This window comes from Papaver somniferum, unplaced genomic scaffold (genome assembly GCF_003573695.1).
Source record: "Papaver somniferum cultivar HN1 unplaced genomic scaffold, ASM357369v1 unplaced-scaffold_99, whole genome shotgun sequence".
Lineage (NCBI taxonomy): Eukaryota > Viridiplantae > Streptophyta > Magnoliopsida > Ranunculales > Papaveraceae > Papaver > Papaver somniferum.
Window position 1 is genome coordinate 2,423,256 of NW_020653081.1, and position 21,269 is coordinate 2,444,524.

Sequence of the window (21,269 nt, forward strand, 5' to 3'; positions counted from 1 at the left end):
TTCATTTCTAACGCATCTTTCAAGTCGTGCTATATTGAAAACATAACTGCGAAGCTGTGAATGATTATACTCTAGTTAGACGTAGTATTAAGGAATTATAATACGAAGTATAACGCCTATCTTTTGAACTTCGTATATAAGACATCGACATAATCGTATGAATACTATTGTGATTATGTGTATGGGTTTGGGTGAAGATTTCGTCCTAGGAAACAATGTTTTTACATTCGTCTAAAGGAAGTACATTCATAAACTTGTTTTGTGAATCGAAAGGGAAATCGCTAGGCTTATTGGTATTGTTATTCATTCCAAATCTTTGGATTACCAATATGTGTGTTTAGTATAACCGCTCATAACTTGTGTTATATATCTTGGTAAAACTATTCACAATACCTGACTTATGTATCAGTATGACTTTTATTAGTGAAACCAATCTTAAGTAATCACCTGAGACGGTATGATCGATAATTATAATTGGTGTGAAAATCCTAGTCATTGGGTAATCGATCCTAGAACTTGGTGAGACTAATCATAAGATGTGTAGTCGATCTTTGTAGTAGGTTAACAAGTTTTAGTAATTGGTGTAACCGATCCTATAACTTGTGCAACCGATCAAAAGTATGTACCATAAATAGTGGTAACCGATCCTGGTACTTAGTTAACAAGGTTTTGGAAACTATTGTAACCGATCCTAGTAGACACTTGGAAGTAGAACCGAACTTGTGTTTGGTAGAATCGTTAAACCCATTAATGGTGATTGAATGTTTTTGATCAATCACATAGTTCTTGGAAATCAGATGAACCAATTCTAAACTCGTTTGGAAGTGTGGCAAATCGGTTCCAAGTTTGTAAATATGAAAAGGGATTTACAAAGTAATGATGTCGACATACTTTGAACATGTGCAGTAATTCTTATCTATTGTTGTTCAAAGATATTCCTTAATAACTAAAGGAGAATCCCGGATCGAAATAAATTGAGAATCTTTTACTTAAGGGTTTTAGTTTTATATGCTTTTAATTTCCAGCAACTAAATGCATATGTTTAGAAAATAAAAATTGGTAATGTGCATTTACTAGGAGATTTTCTACTGAGATTTCGGTCAATATTTGGACAGAGCATTTTCAGGAATGATGAAAATCGATTTTGGCTTTATTGCATATCTTTGAGAATATTCAGTTTTGAAAATTCCTTGGTGTCCAAACTAATCCTCAGAGCCAGCAAAACTACCTAGTTGTGATGTTACTGGTGGAGCCGTCTATTCGGAGAGGAACGTAACCTAATTAGGCGAAATCTCTTACGACCACTCGTTTTAAAGACTTCTTTGGGATTGAGAAGCTCTACGAGTACCATTGGTGGTAAACTAGATAATTGCAGTTTATTATTAGTTTTTGATTGATTTGATTGACTAACGGTTGTTGAAATTTGATTGCACCTAATTTGTTTATGCTTGAGAATCTTACCTTCTGATATAAGATTCAATCAAACTAGATCGAAGTGTCGACGGGGATCTTTTGAATGTTTGTAAATCTAAAGACGTCTTTTGATAATCCATCGTTAACAAACTACGTTCTGTGTGTGATTGATCACAAGAGATTCAAGTTGTTTGTGTGCAGGTGTTTATTGAAGATCTAAGAAGATTTGAAGACAAATAAGATTTCTTATTTGAGTTAATAATATTTTGTGTGCTCAAAACTTGATCGTATGGGGATCCAACTATAATCGGTTTATATTTTGATAGATTGGATTGATTAGTTGTGTAGATCGGCATCAATACACTTCCTTGTGATTAATAGTATTGATTGCATATTCTAAACAATTACTTTGGTAGTTGTTAATTAGATTGATCAAAGAACCCGACAAAGGAGTTTATTGGAATAAACGGAACAAACTTTTGTCAAACTCATATCACGTTGTTTGAAAAGAGTTGTTACCGAACATATTTGTTGTTCCTTTACTATTTGGAATACGAACCAAAGGAATTGTTCCAAGTGCGTGACTGATTGCAAGTTGGAGGCACATGGATACTAAGGGAACTAGGTGAAATATAGGTTTAGTTGCTTGGTATCAACTATACGAATTTAGTTTAGATTTTGTATCGCGGCTTAATTCTGAGAGTATTCAATTCTGGACAAGGTTCCGGCGTTTTTCTGCATTTGCGGTTTCCTCGTTAACAAAATCTTGTCGTGTCTTTTACTTTTCTATTTCTGTAATTGTAATTGTTTTTATTATAATTAGAAGTAAAATACACAAACGTTAGTTCCTAATTACTTGATAGCAATCCTATAGTGTTTGGTTAAGTACGAACCTATTATCAAGTAATCATACTTCGTTGTTGTATTGTCTCGATCTTGTATCCATAGTCAATCACGCAAATTATCTTGTTTTCGTATTGTCTCGATCTCATATCCATAGACAATCACACGAAGTGTGAACCGATTAGTAGTATTGTCTCAACTCAGTCCATAGACAATCGCTTTCGAAGAGAGGACTTATAGGTAGAAAAGTTTTAGATTGAGGTATATTTGGGTACCCTCGTCTTTTCAAACTTGAATGAAGCAATTGACTTATTCTGGTTTGTATTGTAAAGCTAGGGTTCCACATGCTAGATTCTAGGGGTTTTCATTTAATCAATATTTTGTTGTTGAAATTTGCAAGAGTAATCGATCCATTTGTTTTGTTGTCAAAACTTGGGTTTAATAGGGTTTTGATTAAGTGAAGTTACAAATTCCGGCCACGATTTTTATTTTGATTTGAAAGCCTAATCAACTCAGTCAATTCATGCCAAATTGTATGCTTAACAATAGTTAAGCGTTTTATTGAAAAAAACGTAATGGAAAAGTGAATCTGGGTTTATTTAACAATTTTGAAAAAAACTGGTGTCTTTTTGTAATTGATAATCCCACATAGTGTATTTTATCAAAATCCCCCATATAAAATTAGTACAGGTTTATGCTAACATGCTAATCAAAATGCATTAACCACTCATCGAGTCTTCGGATGAGCAACCACTTTCTGATTCTCGAATACTAAAATTGCGACAAAACATTTAATTTTTATTTTGATAGTACATATATCTTCAATTTTCTAAACCTTTTTATTTATAATTTGAAAGAGTTAGACCCAACAGATTGTGTGGTTCCAAAAGGTAAAGTTAAAAAATCCCTAGCTAGTACTAATCGATGTAAGAGATCCATTTAGAAGAGGTTTCTGGATGAAGAATGTTGTTGGCGAGGAAGTTTGGATCAGGATATTCTATAAGAAGAAACCCTTTTGTGTGGATATTGTTATACAATTGATAATAAAGAGCATGAGTGTGTAACAATGGTAAACTTTATCCTTCAACAACAAGAAAGATATCTCTCTTCAACTTCAGTCATTAAACCACCATCTTGGAATAATCTGAATACTAGAGGAATTAAAGCTTCTCCAAATAACATCATACAAATACAATCGGTGTCGGAAAATAAACATGCAATATATTTTATTAACGATCCCGCACCTGAATGAAGTTCAACATATGGCGGCTACAGACAAAAATGGAGAATTTACACATATATCTGTTCCAATGATGACTTGTACTTTTAGCCAAAATGTTGATCCAGGAAATCAACTAGGGTTATGAATCCTCACAACGATTGAATGTAACCAACAAGGTATGTTACAAGTTAATGTCAATAGAAGAAGAAAGAGGGAGAACATTGTTTAATGACAGGGTAAAAGAATTAAAATGAAAACAAGTGGGCCTAGTAATACTAGTAACTTGGATCTACAAACTCATTATACAATAATACTACTCCTTATAGCATTTTAGAGAATATTTTGGGTGAGAATATGGATCAGCGGAATCCTCCAACTGTTAATTTAATGGAGCATGAAGACGGATATGGGTCGAAACTTCTTAAGACATATCTAGCAATGAGAGAATTTGATATCACCTTCGATGATTATAATGTCTAGAGTATAGATCCTGATTTCATTCATGCAGCTAGGGCTTTCAAAGAACCCATTCAATCTCTTATCCGTCACTTTGAGGATAATCAATCAAGTAAAAACTCTACTAGCTTCAATGATGAATCAACTAAAAATACTCATATTATTTTGGATGAAATACTCAAACCTCTAATTATTAGTTTTCCTATCATGAGGCTGTTTCATAGCAAAATCACTCAAGGACTTTCAAAGGCAAAAATCTAAGTGTTGGTGACCAGGTAATTCTCTTTTCCTAACATCTCAATTTTAAAATTTTGTGTGTCTCCATAAAAATACCAGTATTTCACTTCTTATAATTTTCATAATCTAGGTCTCAATTATAGATTTAGAGTCTCCCATATTAAAAACCAAATTTTCATTATGAAAATTTTATCATGGAATGTCCAAGGTTTTGCAGCCAAAGATACCAGAGATCTTTTAAGTGACATAATTAAAGACCATAATTCTGATATAATCTTCTTGGCTGAAACAAAAATTAGTGATACTAGAGCAAAGGTTTTAACTCAAATATACTCATACCCTAACTATTTATATGTTAGTTCTGTGGTATATCTAGTGGTCTTATTCTTATTTGGAAACATGGCTTTCCTTGTGATGTTGTTTGCTTCAAAGATAATATGATACACCTTCTAGTTACTCCTAATTCTTGTAAACATGAATAACTTTTATCTTGTTTCTATGGTTCAACTCATACTGATTGAAAATAACATCAATGGGACTTCTTAAAAATAACATAATGTTTTTCAATATTGTATTATCATTGGTGATCTTAATGTTCATCTTAAGGATAAGGGTCAAACCTCATATACAACTTCAATAGATAATTGGATTTGTAATAATATTGATACAAATGATCTTACGAATATGGGTCATGTAGGAAACAATTATACTTGGTCTAATTGAACTAACGGAAAACGGTATAGAAGAGCTAGGATTGATATGGGTCTCCACAATGCTCAATGGAAAATGGATTATCCAAATTGAAAAGTATATCATCTTTCCTTTTTAGGCTTTTAGATCATTTTCCTCTTCTCTTAGTTAGTGAAGCTGATTGCCATACGCCTAGAAACTTATGGAAATTTTATAGATGTTGGCTGAGAGATCCTTCTTGTTCTAGACTTATTTCTAGATCATGAAACTCTTCTGATAATACTAAAATATTATCAACATTCTCACAATAAATAGAAGATACTTGTGTAGATGGAACATGCACTTTGGACAAATTAGCCACCATATTGATCATTTCAAGAATCAACTATCTCATCTTCATTATTTTCCCTATAGTGCTGAAAGCTGCTCTCAAATTCAATTCATTGTTGATAAGCTAAATCATTGGAGGGAAATAGAAGCGGAATTTTGGAAGTAAAAGTCAGGTGATCACTGGATTAGGGATGCAGATAACAACACTGCTTACTTTCATTATCTATCCCATAAAATGAGATCAAGGAACAACATTACTACTCTTAGAAATTCTAATGAGAATTGGTATCATGATAGAAAGCACCTGGATGCTTTTCTTAGTGCTCATTTCTCAACTATAGATACTACTAATTCAACAATCATCAAGGATTCCTCTTTTAATCTCATTAATCCAATTATAACTCAGAAAGATAATGATATTCTAATGAAAACTCCTACAAAGGATGAAATATATAGCATTGCTAAAATTCTATCTAGTTGTAATGCTCCGGGACCAGATGGTTTCCCTGTAGGATTTTTTCAGTTCTAGTGGGACATAGTTGGTGATGATATTACAATTATGATGCAGAATTTTTTCACTACAAAGACAGTGCCAACCCATCTTAAACGAACCATTACCTGTTTGATTCCTAAAGCTTAGCACTCTGCCACTTCAAATGAGTACATACCAATTGGCCTATGTAACTGTTCCTATAAAATCATTTCAAAGCTTTTGTTCTTTGAAATGAAACCCTTTATGGAAAAGATTAATTATTTCACCAACTCAAGCAACCTATTTCCCCTAGAGATACGTAAATGAAAATATTGTCATAACACATGAATTAATTCATTCTATGAAGAAATCTAAAAAGAAAGTTGGTCAAGTTGTTCTGAAGCTTGACCTGTCGAAAGTTGTTGATCGTCTGGAATGGTCCTTTTATCGATAAGATGTTTCAATGTTTGGTTTTTTGTGATAATTGGAGGAATCTTATTCAGTATCAATCAGGTTAAATGGTAATATATGTGAATCGTATACTCCTTCAAGAGGTTTACACCAGGGAGACCTGTTGTCTCCCTACCTTTTCATAACTGCAATGAAATTTCTCACAAAATCTTTAAAACATGCTAAAATAAACAAACACATTAAAGGAATTCGAGTGGTTAACAACTCTCCCTCTATCAATCATCTGTTTTTTGCATATGATTGTTTACTCTTCTTTCAAGCTGATCTAGATAATGTTAATAATATTCTCTTAATTCTTAAAGAATTTGGGGACCTCTCTGGATAAATGATTAATTTTTCTAAATCAATAACTTTCATCACATGAGACTTGTCTTACGAGGAGAAAATAAATATTTCATCACAGGAGACTTGTCTTATGAGGAGAAAATAAACATAGTCAACACATTGGGTGTGAAACAACTATGCTCATCTGATAAATACTTAGGCTTACCAATTCTTCTCGGAAAATCTAAGACAACTTCATTTAATTTCATTCAAGATTCTTTTGATAACATGATTCAATGTTGAAGTTCTAAAACACTTAATCAAGCGTCCAGAACAAATTTGATTAAATCTGTTTTGAATTACATCCCTGCTCATTATTCGAGAAACTTCAGATTGCCAAAGAATTCTCTGAAACAACTTGGCACTATTCAAAGAAGATTCTGGTGGGGACATAAAAATAATGGTGGTATTAGTCTAACTGCTTGGGATTCTCTTTGCTTTTCTAAATAGGATGAGAGACTTATTTTTAGGAATTTAGAGCAATATAATAACGTTCTCGTTAGATTGTGTACAAAATAAGAGAAACCTTGGATAAAAATCATGAAAGAAAAATACTCTCCATATTGTGAATTTATTCACATGCGGGATAAACAACATAATTCCTCTTGGATTTGGAATGAACTAGAGCAAGGATTAGAAAATGTTAAGAAATATCATAAATGGGATGTCAGATGTGGCACTAAACTCCTAGTTTGGTATGATAAATGGGTAAAAGGTCTTGACACACCACCTATTCTTAGTGATAGCTTCATGGAACCAGCTTGAATAGTTTATGTGTCAGATCTTATGCTCCAAAATCCTAGAAGATGGAATGCTCCTCTAGTTCAAGTTATATTTCCAAAACACATAGCTGATTTAATTTTAAAGATGCACGTGGTTTAGTACGGTGAAGATAAAATGATATGGGAACCAAATAGAACTGGAGAGTTTTCAGTTAAGTCGGCTTATAAGGCCTTGACTTGCAATGCATATTCACGAAATCGACAAACTCAACAAACTCCTAAATCTATTTGGAAGTAACTTTAGAAGATTAAAGCTCCCAATAAATTTAAACTTTTCATATGCAAATGCTTAAAAAAGATTGTTCCCTCTAGAGAAAAGTTAAGACGTTATAAAATAGACATAGATAAAAAAATGCCCCACTGTCACAGAGAAGATGAAACCTTACAGCATCTCCTAATTTAATGTGACTACTCTAGATCTATCTGGTTACCAATGAATGTTAATGTATCTAATATCCGTTCTCAATACACATGTGTTGTTTCTTGGATTATCAGATGGTTTACCAATATGTAGAGCATATATACAGAAACTAGAATTGTCTAGATTCTTACTCTAATGTGTATACATGGAACCTCTAGAAAAACATATGCATGAAAGTGTCTGAAAATAAGGTATACTATTAAAAGCGTTCATAGCTTGGTGATTCAATGTTCCTCAGATTCTCAATATCAGATTACTGAGAATACAATAAAATACTGAAACTTGGTCTTTTCCAGAAAATAGTCAATTACAAATCAACATTGATGCTTCATTTGATCATTTTACCAAAAATATTCGTATTGGTCTAATTATCCGAGATTCTACAGGTGCAGGCTGGGGCATCAAAAGCGGACACCTCTATGGAGTACAAGATGCAGAGAAAATGCTTGGCCATGAAAGAATCTTTACCGTGGGCCAAGGAAATGCAAATTGATAACTTAGTTTCCGAAGCAGACTGTCAGAATGTGGTTAACTCTATCAACAATGCCAGCCGTTCTGTATATTGGATGAACCAAGGGATTATAGAGGAAATAAGGCATCTTGTTGCTACTCTTTCGTATTTTGGTGTTAAATCATGTTGAAAGAACAATTAATAATGTAGCATATGCCATAGATAAGAAACCTAGTACTAATAAATCCTCTTTTGATTTTTGGTGTAACAATCCAGAGGACTATGAAAAACCCATCGTTAGGATGATTGGATTGATATCAAGAAGTTATGTAATTCCCACTAATGAATGAGGCTTTTCTTTTGCATCAAAGAAAAAAATCTAAACTTGATAGCTATTTTAATTGCTATTGCACTAAAAATCAAACGAACTATCTATTTTGTTGCTATTTTACTGTGAAGACGGCCGGCTTTATGCGATACTAAATGTTCCCATACACTCGAAGTGTTACATTTCGAAAATTTGATGCTCTTAGGGATTGGGACTACATACATTTTTTGCCCTGTTATATATTATACTTCAGAGTTTTAGATCCTCATCAAGATGAAATCACAAAAAAAGAAAAGTAAATTTAGAGAACTACTTACATTTTTCGCTAGAACATATAAATAAGAAATGTTAGATGAGTTTTGATTAAGATATAAATAAGATAAATAAATCAAGACGTAGGAGAAGTATGGATCATAAGAACCATAAAATACATGCTTATAGTTATACATTTTCTGACAAAACAACAGATGCATAAAAAAGACTATTCCAGGTATCTGGTACACCAGCCAAGCACCAATGGCCACAATCGTGAGCCGTCTGACCTCTATTGGCATAAATTGATGGATGCCCGTCTATTCTTAATTGTGACGAAGTAGTGATGTCCAACAAATTAACATGAACTGACATCCTGCTTAAAACTTGCTTAACTACAGCCACTACAGGTGTTGGACTTCCAGGATAAACTGTTCCGTTAATTGGTGTTGTATGATTCGCGCAATTCGTTCCTGGAGAACCCCAATCGTTGCCACTACGAAAAAAGAAAAGTTATAGTTCAGCGTGATCATGGATATTACGATAGATTAGCTACTACGCACATATAATACAAGACAAATGTAATTGAAATTCAGCTTCAACTTTTTTGCAACAGATTATTCTTTTGGAGAATACTAGCGAAGTCGCAAACTTACTCGAGATGAGCAGGAGAAATTCCTTGATAGAAAACTTGGGTTTTCTTGGGGTCAATGTTGTTGTCAACCCATTTTGACCATGTAGTTAATCCTTTTGTAAAGGCCACCAATCGATCTAAATCTTTGTATGACTTGTTTTCTTCCTGAATTTTATCCCAACTTCAAACAAAAAAGCACAATTTTTTTTAAATATTTTCAATTTCATTATGATGAGAGAGATAAGCTTGAGCCGTAATGAATTTTTTTTACAAATCTTACCCTTATAATCTTTCCGTGTGCCACCACCAATGCCATGTATTGAAGATGACAACATCGACTTGTTTCCATATATCACCAGTGCTAATGGTGTGGATCTTTAAAACCCGTTCCGAGTTTTCAGCAACCAAATCAACAAGGTACACATTTCTATTATAAAGTAGAGAAATGTTGTAGTCCGCAAATATTCGATCAGGCTATCTTAATTTTTTTTATCATTATTTATAAAAATTCACCAGAAAATCATTATGCAGAGACCAAGCTATTTACAAGCTTGGGGGAATCCTCAAATAATAAATGAGCTTTAAGACTGTCGACCTGAATTTTAATCCCAGGGTACTAGCATGCACAATTAAAAAAACATTCTTCATTTCCTTGTTCAAAATAAAATAAAATACTATCAGTAGCTAGAAGCTTTTATCTCACCGTAAAATTGATGGAGACCGTCTTTTGCTCCAAGTGCCCAGAGTATTTTGCATTCGCGATAGCTGAAATCATACTAACACCACGTTTGTTTTTTCCTTTATATAGGTAGAGGGTTCTATATAGAGGTTTACCTCTATATATATATAAATATCACTATATAATCTCTCTTAAAATCATGTTTGTTTGACCACTATCTAACAACTCTATATTATGTAGCCAATTTTATATATTTCTCATTTTACTCTTATAATATTCAAAAAATCCATGAATATCCATTACAACTAAAGATGTTCAAAAATTCCAAAAGGAAAAAAATGTATTAGAAAATACAACCAAAGATGTTCACTTTTTCTGAAACGGAGCGAAAGTATAATTTTTTCTGAAACGGGGTAAAAATATCACTTTTTCTGAAACGGATCAAAAATATCACTTTATCTGAAACGGGCGAAAGTATCACTTTATCTGAAACGGGCGAAAGTATCACTTTATCTGAAACGGGCGAAAGTATCACTTTTTCTGAAACGGAAAAAAAAATCACCTTTTCTGAAACAGGGCAAAAATCACTTTTTCTGAAACGGGGCAAAAACATAACTTTTTCTGAAACAGAACGAAAATATCACTTTTTCTGAAACGGGGCAAAAATTTCACTTTTTCTGAAACAGGGCAAAAATATCACTTTTTCTGAAACATGGAAAAAATCACTTTTTCTGAAACGGAGCAAAAATATCACTTTTTCTGAAACGGAGCAAAAATATCACTTTTTCTGAAGCATGCGAAAGTATCACTTTTTCTGAAACGGGGCGAAAATATCACTTTTTCTGAAACGGCGTGAAAGTATCACTTTTTCTGAAACGGGGGAAGTATCACTTTTTCTGAAACGGGGCTAAAGTGTCACTTTTTCTGCAACGGAGCAAAATATCACTTTTTTCTGAAACAGCGCGAAAATATCCCTTTTTCTGAAACGGGCGAAAGTATCACTTTTCTTGAAACATGTAAAATTTTAGATTTTAAATTAAGGAATTATTTTTGGACATTATAAGTTTGTTCGAGGATATATTAGTCATTTGAAGGTTTAATAGAGGTAGAGGCTCAAAGATAGCACCTCATTGGTGCTATTTGATTTCCTCTATATAGATAGAGATTTGCCTCTATCTTTGTAGAGGTAGTGGAAAAAACAAACACCAAATAAATGGGACCCACCACTATATAGAGGCTAATAGAGGTTAGCCTCTAGATAGAGGAAAAAACAAACATGCTGTAAGTCAAAGACTGCCACTGGTTATTACTGATCGAGTCGCCAACAAACATGATCTTTTTACCCGTGTATCTCCTCAAGAAGTCTTCAGCATCGAACCTGTATGGTTGGTTAATAAACAACTTGCTTATTAAAATTGAAATCTATTTCATCCATACATAAGAGAATAGGGAAGTTTAATTACCTAGGTGCATCGCATCCGCTTGGGCTCCATCTGTACTTGAGATAATCTTTGTCAGGTCGACCATTAGGTACACAAAGGAAACTTTCAGAGACCCATGGACATTTAGAGGAATCATAAAGAGGATATAATCTTCCTGCACTGCTCATTTGTTGTGCGCATATGTGATTAAGAACTAGAAAATAATAACTGACAACCAGAAGAAGAAATACATTATGGTAGCCTCTAATATGAAGTTCCATCTTTAAAACAAGAACTTCCGGAGAAGCCTCTATCTAGCCAGTTAGGAATTTATAGTGAACAAGGTATTGGTACTGTTGTTTGTCCTATAATCGGAATGTAAATGCATGCTTTGGTATTTTATTATTTATTTGTATAATTTCTTTCCAATGCCAAAAGAAAAATTAATTATGAGTGTGATTGCGTGATATTTTAATTAATAATAAGATATTTTTGTCTGTTTTTTCTTATTAATTAATGAAAAAATTGCATTTAAATGGAAATAATACATTCACAGAATCACAACGTTATAAACGGATAGAGTGGTGAATAGAGAAATGGAAAGTATACACTAACAAAATCATAACGTTTTTCATCCTCGTATTTAGTGCAAATTTTTCAACCCCAAGTGAGCAAATTTGAGAATTTTGGTGCCACTATGGGATGACCAAATGGAAAAACAGCCGGGAAAATGTCCCAATTTAGGCATTTATTTTTAATCGCGATCAAGCAATAGCTGCTCGACTGAGTTATGACTACTAAAGACTAGTTAATTCGATGACTCAAGTTCAGACTCCTTCATATATCCACACTCTAGTTGAAGCCTCCAATATTTATTCTTTTCACTCGATCTTCCAGCATTCAGGTTAACGCTTATTGTTCTTGAATTATTTTCGAGGCGTATATTTATATCCAATTAATAAGGATGCACTTAACAAAAATTATACTGAGTACAATAAAGAAATGAGAAACATATGTGGGGAATAAAACAATACTCGTAAAAAATAGTTTTGTATGCATAAGATGTGTGAGTCCAACAGCTCATTACTCTAAAGAAATTACAGGTATCAAAGAAGCTAGAGGTGCTCCTCCTATTAATCATCTTCTTTCTGCAAATGATTGTCTAATCTTTACTCATGCTAATTGAACTAGTGTGACTAATCTTCTACAAGTTATTGAAGACTTCAGTTTACAATTTGGTCAGGTCATTAATTTTGACAAATCTTCCATCTTATTTAGAAATAATATGGATCCTTTTAAGTGTGACACTCTTAGTCATATACTTGGAGTAAAGAATATGGACAGTAAGGAGAAGTATCTAGGTTCTCCATTGTTTATTGGTAAATCTAAAGTCAAGTCCTTTGAAGATATTAACACAACTTTTGAAAGAAGACTTGCAAATTGGCAAGGTGAAACTATGTGTCAAGCTGGAAGAGGTACTATGGTTAAAGTTGTTCTTAATGCAGTGCTTATGTATCAAATGAGCACATTAAAAATACCAAGGAAGTTAATCAATAAGTTAGACACTCTTCAAAGGAAATTTATTTGGGGGTATAAAGCTAATAGAGGTAATAATCCAATTTCCTAGGGTAATTTATGTACTCCAAAAGAAATAAGTGGGATTAGATTTTAGAGATCTAGAGAAACTCAATCATGCGCTTCTCACTAAAGTTGCTTGGAGGACTAGTATGCAACCTGAACTGTTGTGTGTTAAACTTTTAAAGGCAAAATATTTCAAGAAAGAAGAATTCCTATTCAAAAAGATAAGAATAACTCGAACTGGATATGGAGAGGTGTTGAAGTTGGTCTCAAGTTTCTTCAACAGAATGTTTATATGGAGGTTAATAATGGGGAAAAAACACGTATTTGGCTTGATAACTTGATTATTAATCTGGACAGTAAGCCAATTCCTTCTTGTCCAAGATACCTAAATTATGAGTGCGTCTCTGAACTTATATCTCCTAATTCTTCTGAATGAAACATCAGTTTACTTCATACTCTTTTTTTCGACTGATGTGTTGGATAAGATTTCAAGAATGCATATCAACTTACATGAAGAAGACAATATCAGATGGAGGCCTACAAGAGATGGATTGTTCACAGTCAAGAGTGTTAGAGCACTGCTCGGTCGAACTCACAAGCGTTGTTATCTCAAGCTTGTTTGTCAATGTTAGTGATCAAAACAGTCTTGATTTCTAGTCTACTTATAGTAATGTCTGGGACTAGGATAGATTGTGTAGTTGAGCATTAGACTTCACGACATTCATCAATTGAAGACGAAGAACTACTAAGGAGAGCTTGTGGAACTTCATCAACAAAAGGTATGTGGAGACTAAAAATCATTTATCACTTGGAAAGCCTATTTCTACTCTATCTCCTATAATGAGACAAAATTCGTATCACTATATAGTATTCGATTATGCATATTTGAGATTTGGAGCTGAGTTTAACTTGCTTACATATTTATCGAAATATGTGTTAGTAAGCTTTCGCTTCAACCAATTTCATCTTATATTCTTGAGAAAGTCAAAGGATGATCATGTGAAAATCGCGAGTAACATCTTACATGGTTTGTGTGATACAATCATTTGGTGTATACTTGGAATGTTTCGTTATGATTATTTCAATAACTTGAAAATTGCTTTGATACTAATAGTGTGTGAAAATAGCTATTGTCATCCTCTAAGAAAGTTTCAATGATTGAAATACAATTTAGAATACTTAACCGTCATTGGATTATGAACATAATATCCATTCTTGCATGTATGTGATCCATGACCGGAACTATAGTATGCATACCCGTATGCGTACTTGCAGTTCTGGAATTCCGGGTACCTAAGTACACATACCCATACGCGTACTGGCGAAGGGTTTGGGTCCGGAAATTTCGACTGTGTTTGGAAGTATGAGTACCCGCTTGCATACTGGCGAAAACCAAACTCAGACCGGGTACTTAAGTATGCGTACCCGTTTGCATACTTGAGTGGTTAAAGTTCTAAAATTGGTTTTCTCATGAACTAATACATTTATATATTAAGGAATGCATTCTTTGCAAACCGTGGCTATATTGTTCATGAATTGATTCAAGTGAATCAGACCGATTTTGTTTCAATTGTGTTCTTGTATACTTCTATGAGAATATGACAATTGAACAACTCTATAACTAGTTTCATTTGAGTCATTTGAACTTGTTGTGGTTAAGATGAATAATGTTGATATGAGAGTGTTCATATAGCTAATCTCGGTTAACTACTATTGAGCCAACATAGTGTACACGTTTAGGTATGGTTACTCAAACATAAATGAGGGTACATTTTATTTGTGTATAACAAGGTAAGTTCGATCTAACGGTTGAAAGATATTATCTTGAGTCTAACCAGGTTTTCATCTAACGGTGAATATTGAATGCTTTGTTACCAAGGTAACTTAGATTGCAAACCCTGATTTAAAACTATATAAAGGAGAACTCTAGCAACTGGGAAACCTAATCCCCACACCTCCTGTGTGATACTAGTTGCGACTAGAGTCGATTCTCCTTTAACCTTAGGTTTTTCACAAAACACTGTAGGTTAACGACTTAAAGACTTCATTGGGATTGTGAAGTCATACCTAACTATTTTCTCTGTAGTTGTTGTGTTCTGATCTTACTTCTACTATCGTGATTGAGTATTGTCTTTGCTAAGATTTGCTTGAGATTTATCTTCAATAGGTAAGATTTAAAAGTTGTCACAAACATCTTCGTCTCATCGTTTGTGATTCCACAATATCTTGTTTCGCTACCATACGATTAAGATTATTGTGAGGTGATTAATAATAGTAGGATATTCTTCAGGGATATATGTCTGGTTTATCAATTGGTTCATGTGCACCTTGATTTATCAAAAGACAGAACAAAACTCGTAGGTATTTCTGTGGGAGACAGATTTATCTATTTCAATATACTTTTATGTGTGAGACACATTTTTATATCAACTCTTCGACTTTGGGTCGTAGCAATTCTTGATTGTGGGTGAGATAAGCTAAGGGAATCAAGTGTGTAGAATCCTGCTGAGGTTCAGAGACGTAAGGAGCGCAACTGTACCTTGATCGGTGTGAAATTTATTAGGGCTCAACTACATTCCAGTCCGAAGTTCATTGGTAGTAGGCCAGTGTCTGTAGCGGCTTAATACAGTGTGGTGTTCAAATCTAGATTAGGTCTCGGGGGTTTTCTGCATTTCGGTTTTCCTCGTTAACAAAATTCTGGTGTCTGTGTTATTTCTTTTCCGCATTATATTTTGCTATATAATAGAAATATCACAGGTTGTGCGCTGAATCAATCAATTGGTGAATCCAGCCTTTGGTTGTTGATTGATCTTTCAACAGTGGTCTTTGGTACCGTTCAAGTTATTTCTCTTATTCAATCGGGCTCGCAAATTCCTATTTGATGATTGCAGATTTAATTGAGAAATATAGATATCAACTCTTTGATATACTTTCCTATAGATTGAGTCTGACTATCTAGTTGATTCTCTTGAAAGTATATTGGATTTTTTCTATTCAGATTACCAAACGAAATATTAGGTGTGTTGTTAGACCCCTACTTTATCAATTGGTATCAGAGCAGGCAAACACATTTAAGACCTCATTAGTCTGTGTTTGTAGCAATCTGAATATGGACAGAAGTGTTATCTCTATAAACGTACCATCAGTCTTCGATGGCTCAAATTACTTATGGTGGAAAATTGCTACGCGTGCCTTTCTTCAAGCGCGTGATTTTCAATCATGGGTTTATGTGGTTAACAGATATGATCCTCCGAAAGTTACAGAAGGCGATTAAACTGCTCCAAAGGATATTGGTAAATATGATGTTGCCGAGATTCTTGCTGCAAAGCAAAATTCTGACAAATGCTATTATCCATGCCTTTACCCCAGAGCTCCGACATCATGTGACTACTTGCACAAAGTTTAGAGATGCTTGGGATATCTTAGAAATCGTATTTGAAGGGAATACCTGTGAAAAGGAAGCTAGGATTCAAAACCTAAATTCTGATTGGGAAAACCTTCGTATGGCAGATGGAGATTCATTTGATGAGTTTAATCACAAAGTGTCTGAAATTGTTAATGCATCTTTTGTATTGGGTAAGACTATTCCTGAACAGGACATTGTGATGAAAAATCTCAGATCGCTGCCATCTATATACGATTTTATGAAGCATGCCATCGTTGATGGAAATACCCTTTCAACTCTTTCCAGAAATACAATGGTTGGGAAGTTAAAGATCTTTGATCATGAACATACATCCAAATTCGGAAAGGATGTTGCTTTCAAAGCACAAAAGAACACTAAATTACTTGACAAAAGTAAAATTGTTTGTATCTCTGAAGATGAACTTTTTGAAGATGATTCATCAGATGAATATCTTGACAAGTCAGTCTCCTTGATCACAAGACAGTTTAGGGATCTTCTTTTGAAGAGAAGTAAACAGTTCTCCAGAGATAAATCTAGGTCCTCAGTTAAACCTCATAATCGTGTTCCTCCTAAAAATAGGGATATTGATGAAACTGATGACGAGGATATGCCTTAGTGCTTTAACTGTAAAGGTTTTGGTCATTTTTCAAATGAGTTTCCAAATCATAAAAAATACACTGGTAACAAAGGTCTAGATGCAACTCTTGATGAAATGTCTGACATCTATGATTCTAATGAAGACGAAAAGTCAAGTGTTGCACTTCTTTGTGAAAATATTGATTTTGATAATTGTAGCAATACATACATCAATCTTGATATTCTTTCAAAAGAAATCTCAACCGGTCTGGAAGAAAAAATGGATCTATCTGTCTCTGTTGGAAACTCCTTTTCTGATTTTCTAGGTTCCACTATGTGTCTAGCTGCTTACACATCTCAAGCATCTGAATCATCTCCCATGTTGACATGATCTTATTGTTCTCCCAAAGGTAATGAACTTTAAAAGTGTATCAAGTAAAAACACAAAGTAAGATACGTCAACAAACTTCAAGGAAGAGCGAATCGATTAGCAAACAAGCTCAAACTTTTTCAAAAATCATCAGAGGTATGTAAATTCATTTCTTCTTCGAAGAAGTTAGTTTCCAAAGAAAAGACTAGATCACTAGAGATAAAATTATGGTCTAAACATTCTGTGAAATAAGGTTCTATGAATTCCTTTCAACAGGGTTACGGTGGACAGATTATTGTTCACCCCAGCACAACTTAATTGTGTTGGTTGGTGCATCTTGTATCATGTGCCTGATCAAAAGAGACAAGATTGTGGACAACTCAGGCTTTATAGAAGTGTTTTGTTTTGTTTTGTTTTGTTTTTATCTTGTTAGTTTTGCTTTGCAAGTATGGAATTCGTCCTTCTTTTCATATCTAATTGATATTGAAAAGGACTTCCCTCTATAATAAAAGAGAGTTATTCTCGACAGTTCTATCCTCTTTAGGGTTGGGAGTTGTGCGTGCGTGAACTTGTGTGTTTAAAGGTTTCGTAACCCTACATTCCTTTTTCCTCCCCTTGGAACTCTTTTTATCATAAGACTTCTTGCTGAGATTATTTTGTGATTTCCTCTCACAATTCCATTCGTATGGATGCTCCAAGCATTATGTCTTCTGATGGAAAAGATGTTAATATGATTGTTAGTCCATCAATCATGAAGGAAAAAAATAAATCTCCGTTACCTCCAACTTTGAAAAGAAAAAGAAGGAATGTGAGGAAGCCAAGAGCCGTTCCTTCAAATTATCAAAAGTTTTCTGGTGTTCCTGAAGAGTTGAAGGAAAAAAGGAAGGAGATTCAGCAAGTAAAGGCTATTATTTTGAGATCTCTTGAAATTCAGAAGGCCCTGGTTCGTCATCAGTTCAAAAGATTTGTTTGAATTGACTCCTTCCTCCATGAACCTTATGTTCCCATGGCTATTGACGACAAGGAGTTCGGGGACGATAAAGAATTTTTCATAGGTCTCAATGTCTAGGAAACTTCTTATTTGAATTTATTCTTGTGTTTTTTTAAGAAGGATAACTAGGGTTTGGAATAGCCATTATTGTGAGTACACATAGCTATTCCCAACGTTTTTATCTTGCAATGTTTTTAGATTTATTTATTTAAATTCTAAGTTATTTGGAAGATGATTTTTGCAGCATTAATCTTTATGGTTTTATATATTGCAAATTGTTATGGGATATGTTGTTTACGTCCGTGAACCTTGACTGTCCCATACTTGTTCAATAGTTAACTCTATTAAATGTCGTTATGAAAGTATTGATAAAAGATAGAATGAATTTTTGACTTCAAAAGTTAAGCCGATTATGAAATTATGCAAATATTGATGGAAAATAGGATGAACTTTTGTTTGCGAAGATTAAGTCTATTATATGTCATTGTGCAAATAGTGATGGAAAATAGAATGAATCTTTGATTATTCCGTAGTATTGGTCTTCCATGATCCATATCTTTATGTAAATACTGTGTAGCTCCGTAAGTTCTCTTATGTTGAGCTTGGCCAATTGAATTGATCATTTTCCTTGTGGTTAATTCAATTTAGATTTTTGGATACAAATTCATGTTTCATGTAATTTGTTAATGTCCAAAGAAATCCTTCTTTTATTGTAAAAGTAAGGTCGCTCTTGTTGTTCTTTCGGGAATGACATTTTATGGGGGAGAGTTCATAATTGAACTTGTGTTTAATTGCCAAATCTTTGTGGGGAGTGCGGTTGTGGAATATTGTAGGAGTTATATTGTATCTTTCTAAACTCCTTGATGAATACACTAAGTTTCGACTATGTGAAATCATAGAAACAATTTGGTATGTTGTTCTCTTTTGGTCATGAAGTATCTCTATAAAAATTTCATGAGGATCCCACTAGTTTTCGTACCTTTTCCAGTTTATATTGACAAAAAGGGGGAGAATTAATGTGTAGTTCACACTACAAATACATATGGTTTACAGATCATTATGTAAGGGGGAGTGGTTTAATTGTGAGATGAAGTATTGACTAAGGGGGAGTGATATATATCACCATAGTATTGTTGTCAAAGTTGTGATACAATTGAACTTTGATTTTGTGTAATAATATTATGACACTGTATAACAATGATTGAGAGCAACTGTTTTCTCATTGTTATAGCTATGGATCTTCAACAACTATGATGCTGAGTTGAACACATTAAGAATCATTAGAGTACTTGGAAGTGACGAAGATTTCGAGTAGTGTTGAAGAATCAAGGAGATCAAGCATTTGGATGAGAATTTACAAAGTTTGTTTATTTTGTAATCCATATGTAGTTTTGTCAGTAACATTGAAAAAAGGAGAGATTATTAGAGCACTGCTCGGTCGAACTCGCAAGCGTTGCTATCTCAAGCTTGTTTGTCAATGTCAGTGATCAATTGAAGACGAAAAACTACTAAGGAGAGATTGTAGATCTTCATCAACAAAAGGTATGTGGAGACTAAAACTCATCTATCACTTGGAAAGTCTATTTCTATTCTATCTCCTATATTGAGACAAAAGTCGTATTACTATCACATTTGAGATTTCGAGCTGAGTTTAACTTGCTTACATATTTCTCGAAATATGTGTTGGTAATCTTTTGATTCAACCAAGTTCATCTTATATTCTTGACGAAAGTCAAAAGATGATCATGTGAAAATCACCGAGTAACATCTTACATGGTTTGTGTGATACAATCATTTGGTGTGGACTTGGAATGTTTCGTTATGATTATTTCAATAACTTGAAAATTGCTTTGATGCTAATAGTATGTGAAACCGGCTATTGTCATACTCTAAGAAAGTTTCGATGACTGAAATACAGTTTAGAATACTTAACCGTCATTGGATTATGAACATAGTATCCATTCTTGCATGTATGTGATCCATGACCGGAACTATAGTATGCATACCCGTATGCGTACTTGTAGTTGTGGAATTCTGGGTACCTAAGTACACATACCCGTACGCATACTGGCGAAGGGTTTGGGTTCAGAAATTTATACTGTGTTTGGAAGTATGCATACCCGTTTGCATACTGGCGAAAACCAAACTTAGACCGGGTACTTAAGTATGCGTACCCCTTTGCATACTTGAGTGGTTAAAGTTCTAAAATTGGTTTGCTCATGAACTAATACATTTATATATTAAGGAATGCATTCTTTGCAAACCGTGGCTATAATGTTCATGAATTGATTCAAGTGATCAAACCGATTTTCTTGAATTGTGTTCTTGTATACTTATATGAGAATATGACAATTGAACAACTCTGTAACTAGTTTCATTTGAGTCATTTGAACTAGTTGTGGTTAAGATGAATAAGGTTGATATGAGAGGTTCATATAGCTAACCTCGGTTAACTACTGTTGAGCCAACATAGTGTACACGTTCAGGTACGGTTACTCAAACCTAAATGAGGGTACATTTTATTTGTGTATAACAAGCTAAGTTCGATCTAATGGTTGAAAGATATTAGCTTGAGTCTAATCAGGTTTTCATCTAACAATGAATATTGAATGCTTTGTTACCAAGGTAACTTTGATTGCAAACCCTGATTTAAAACTATATACGGGAGAACTCTAGAAACTGGGAAACCTAATACCCACACCTCTTGTGTGATACTAGTTGCGACTAGAGTCGATTCTCCTTTAACCTTAGGTTTTTCACGAAATACTGTAGGTTAACGACTTAAAGACTTCATTGGGATTGTGAAGGCAGACCTAACTATTTTCTCTGTAGTCGCGAGTTCTGATCTTACTTCTACTATCGTGATTGAGTATTATCTTTTCTAAGATTTTCTTGAGATTTATCTTCAATAGGTAAGAT

The 21,269-nt window shown here is 33.9% G+C and overlaps 2 protein-coding genes across 2 annotated transcripts; one reads left to right on the forward strand and one right to left on the reverse strand.

Moving 5' to 3' along the window:
* Positions 1 to 8,881: 8,881 nt before the first annotated feature.
* LOC113346224 (protein trichome birefringence-like 42) lies at positions 8,882 to 11,707 on the reverse strand. Its single transcript, XM_026589789.1, has 4 exons — positions 11,469 to 11,707; positions 11,282 to 11,383; positions 9,349 to 9,507; positions 8,882 to 9,188 (listed from the first exon to the last, which is right to left on the reverse strand). Exons 1-4 carry the CDS (start codon positions 11,705 to 11,707, stop codon positions 8,882 to 8,884), a joined length of 807 nt encoding a protein of 268 aa, XP_026445574.1.
* Positions 11,708 to 12,711: 1,004 nt separating this feature from the next.
* LOC113346225 lies at positions 12,712 to 13,443 on the forward strand. The gene is made up of 2 exons (XM_026589790.1): positions 12,712 to 13,033; positions 13,190 to 13,443. The coding sequence occupies exons 1-2, from the start codon at positions 12,712 to 12,714 to the stop codon at positions 13,441 to 13,443; spliced, it is 576 nt and encodes a 191-aa protein (XP_026445575.1).
* Positions 13,444 to 21,269: the final 7,826 nt, after the last annotated feature.

What these genes read in the sequence shown, in the direction of transcription:
- LOC113346225 (XM_026589790.1), top strand. Translation starts at nt 12,712, where the DNA reads ATGGATCCTTTTAAGTGTGACACTCTTAGTCATATACTTGGAGTAAAG. An exon ending in GGGGTATAAAGCTAATAGAG is followed by an intron (nt 13,034 to 13,189) that starts GTAATAATCCAA and finishes AAACTTTTAAAG; the next exon opens with GCAAAATATTTCAAGAAAGA.
- LOC113346224 (XM_026589789.1), bottom strand. Translation starts at nt 11,707, where the DNA reads ATGGAACTTCATATTAGAGGCTACCATAATGTATTTCTTCTTCTGGTT. An exon ending in CAGTCTTTGACTTACAGCAT is followed by an intron (nt 9,508 to 11,281) that starts GTTTGTTTTTTC and finishes TTTTGTTTGAAG; the next exon opens with TTGGGATAAAATTCAGGAAG. An exon ending in ATTTCTCCTGCTCATCTCGA is followed by an intron (nt 9,189 to 9,348) that starts GTAAGTTTGCGA and finishes CTTTTTTCGTAG; the next exon opens with TGGCAACGATTGGGGTTCTC.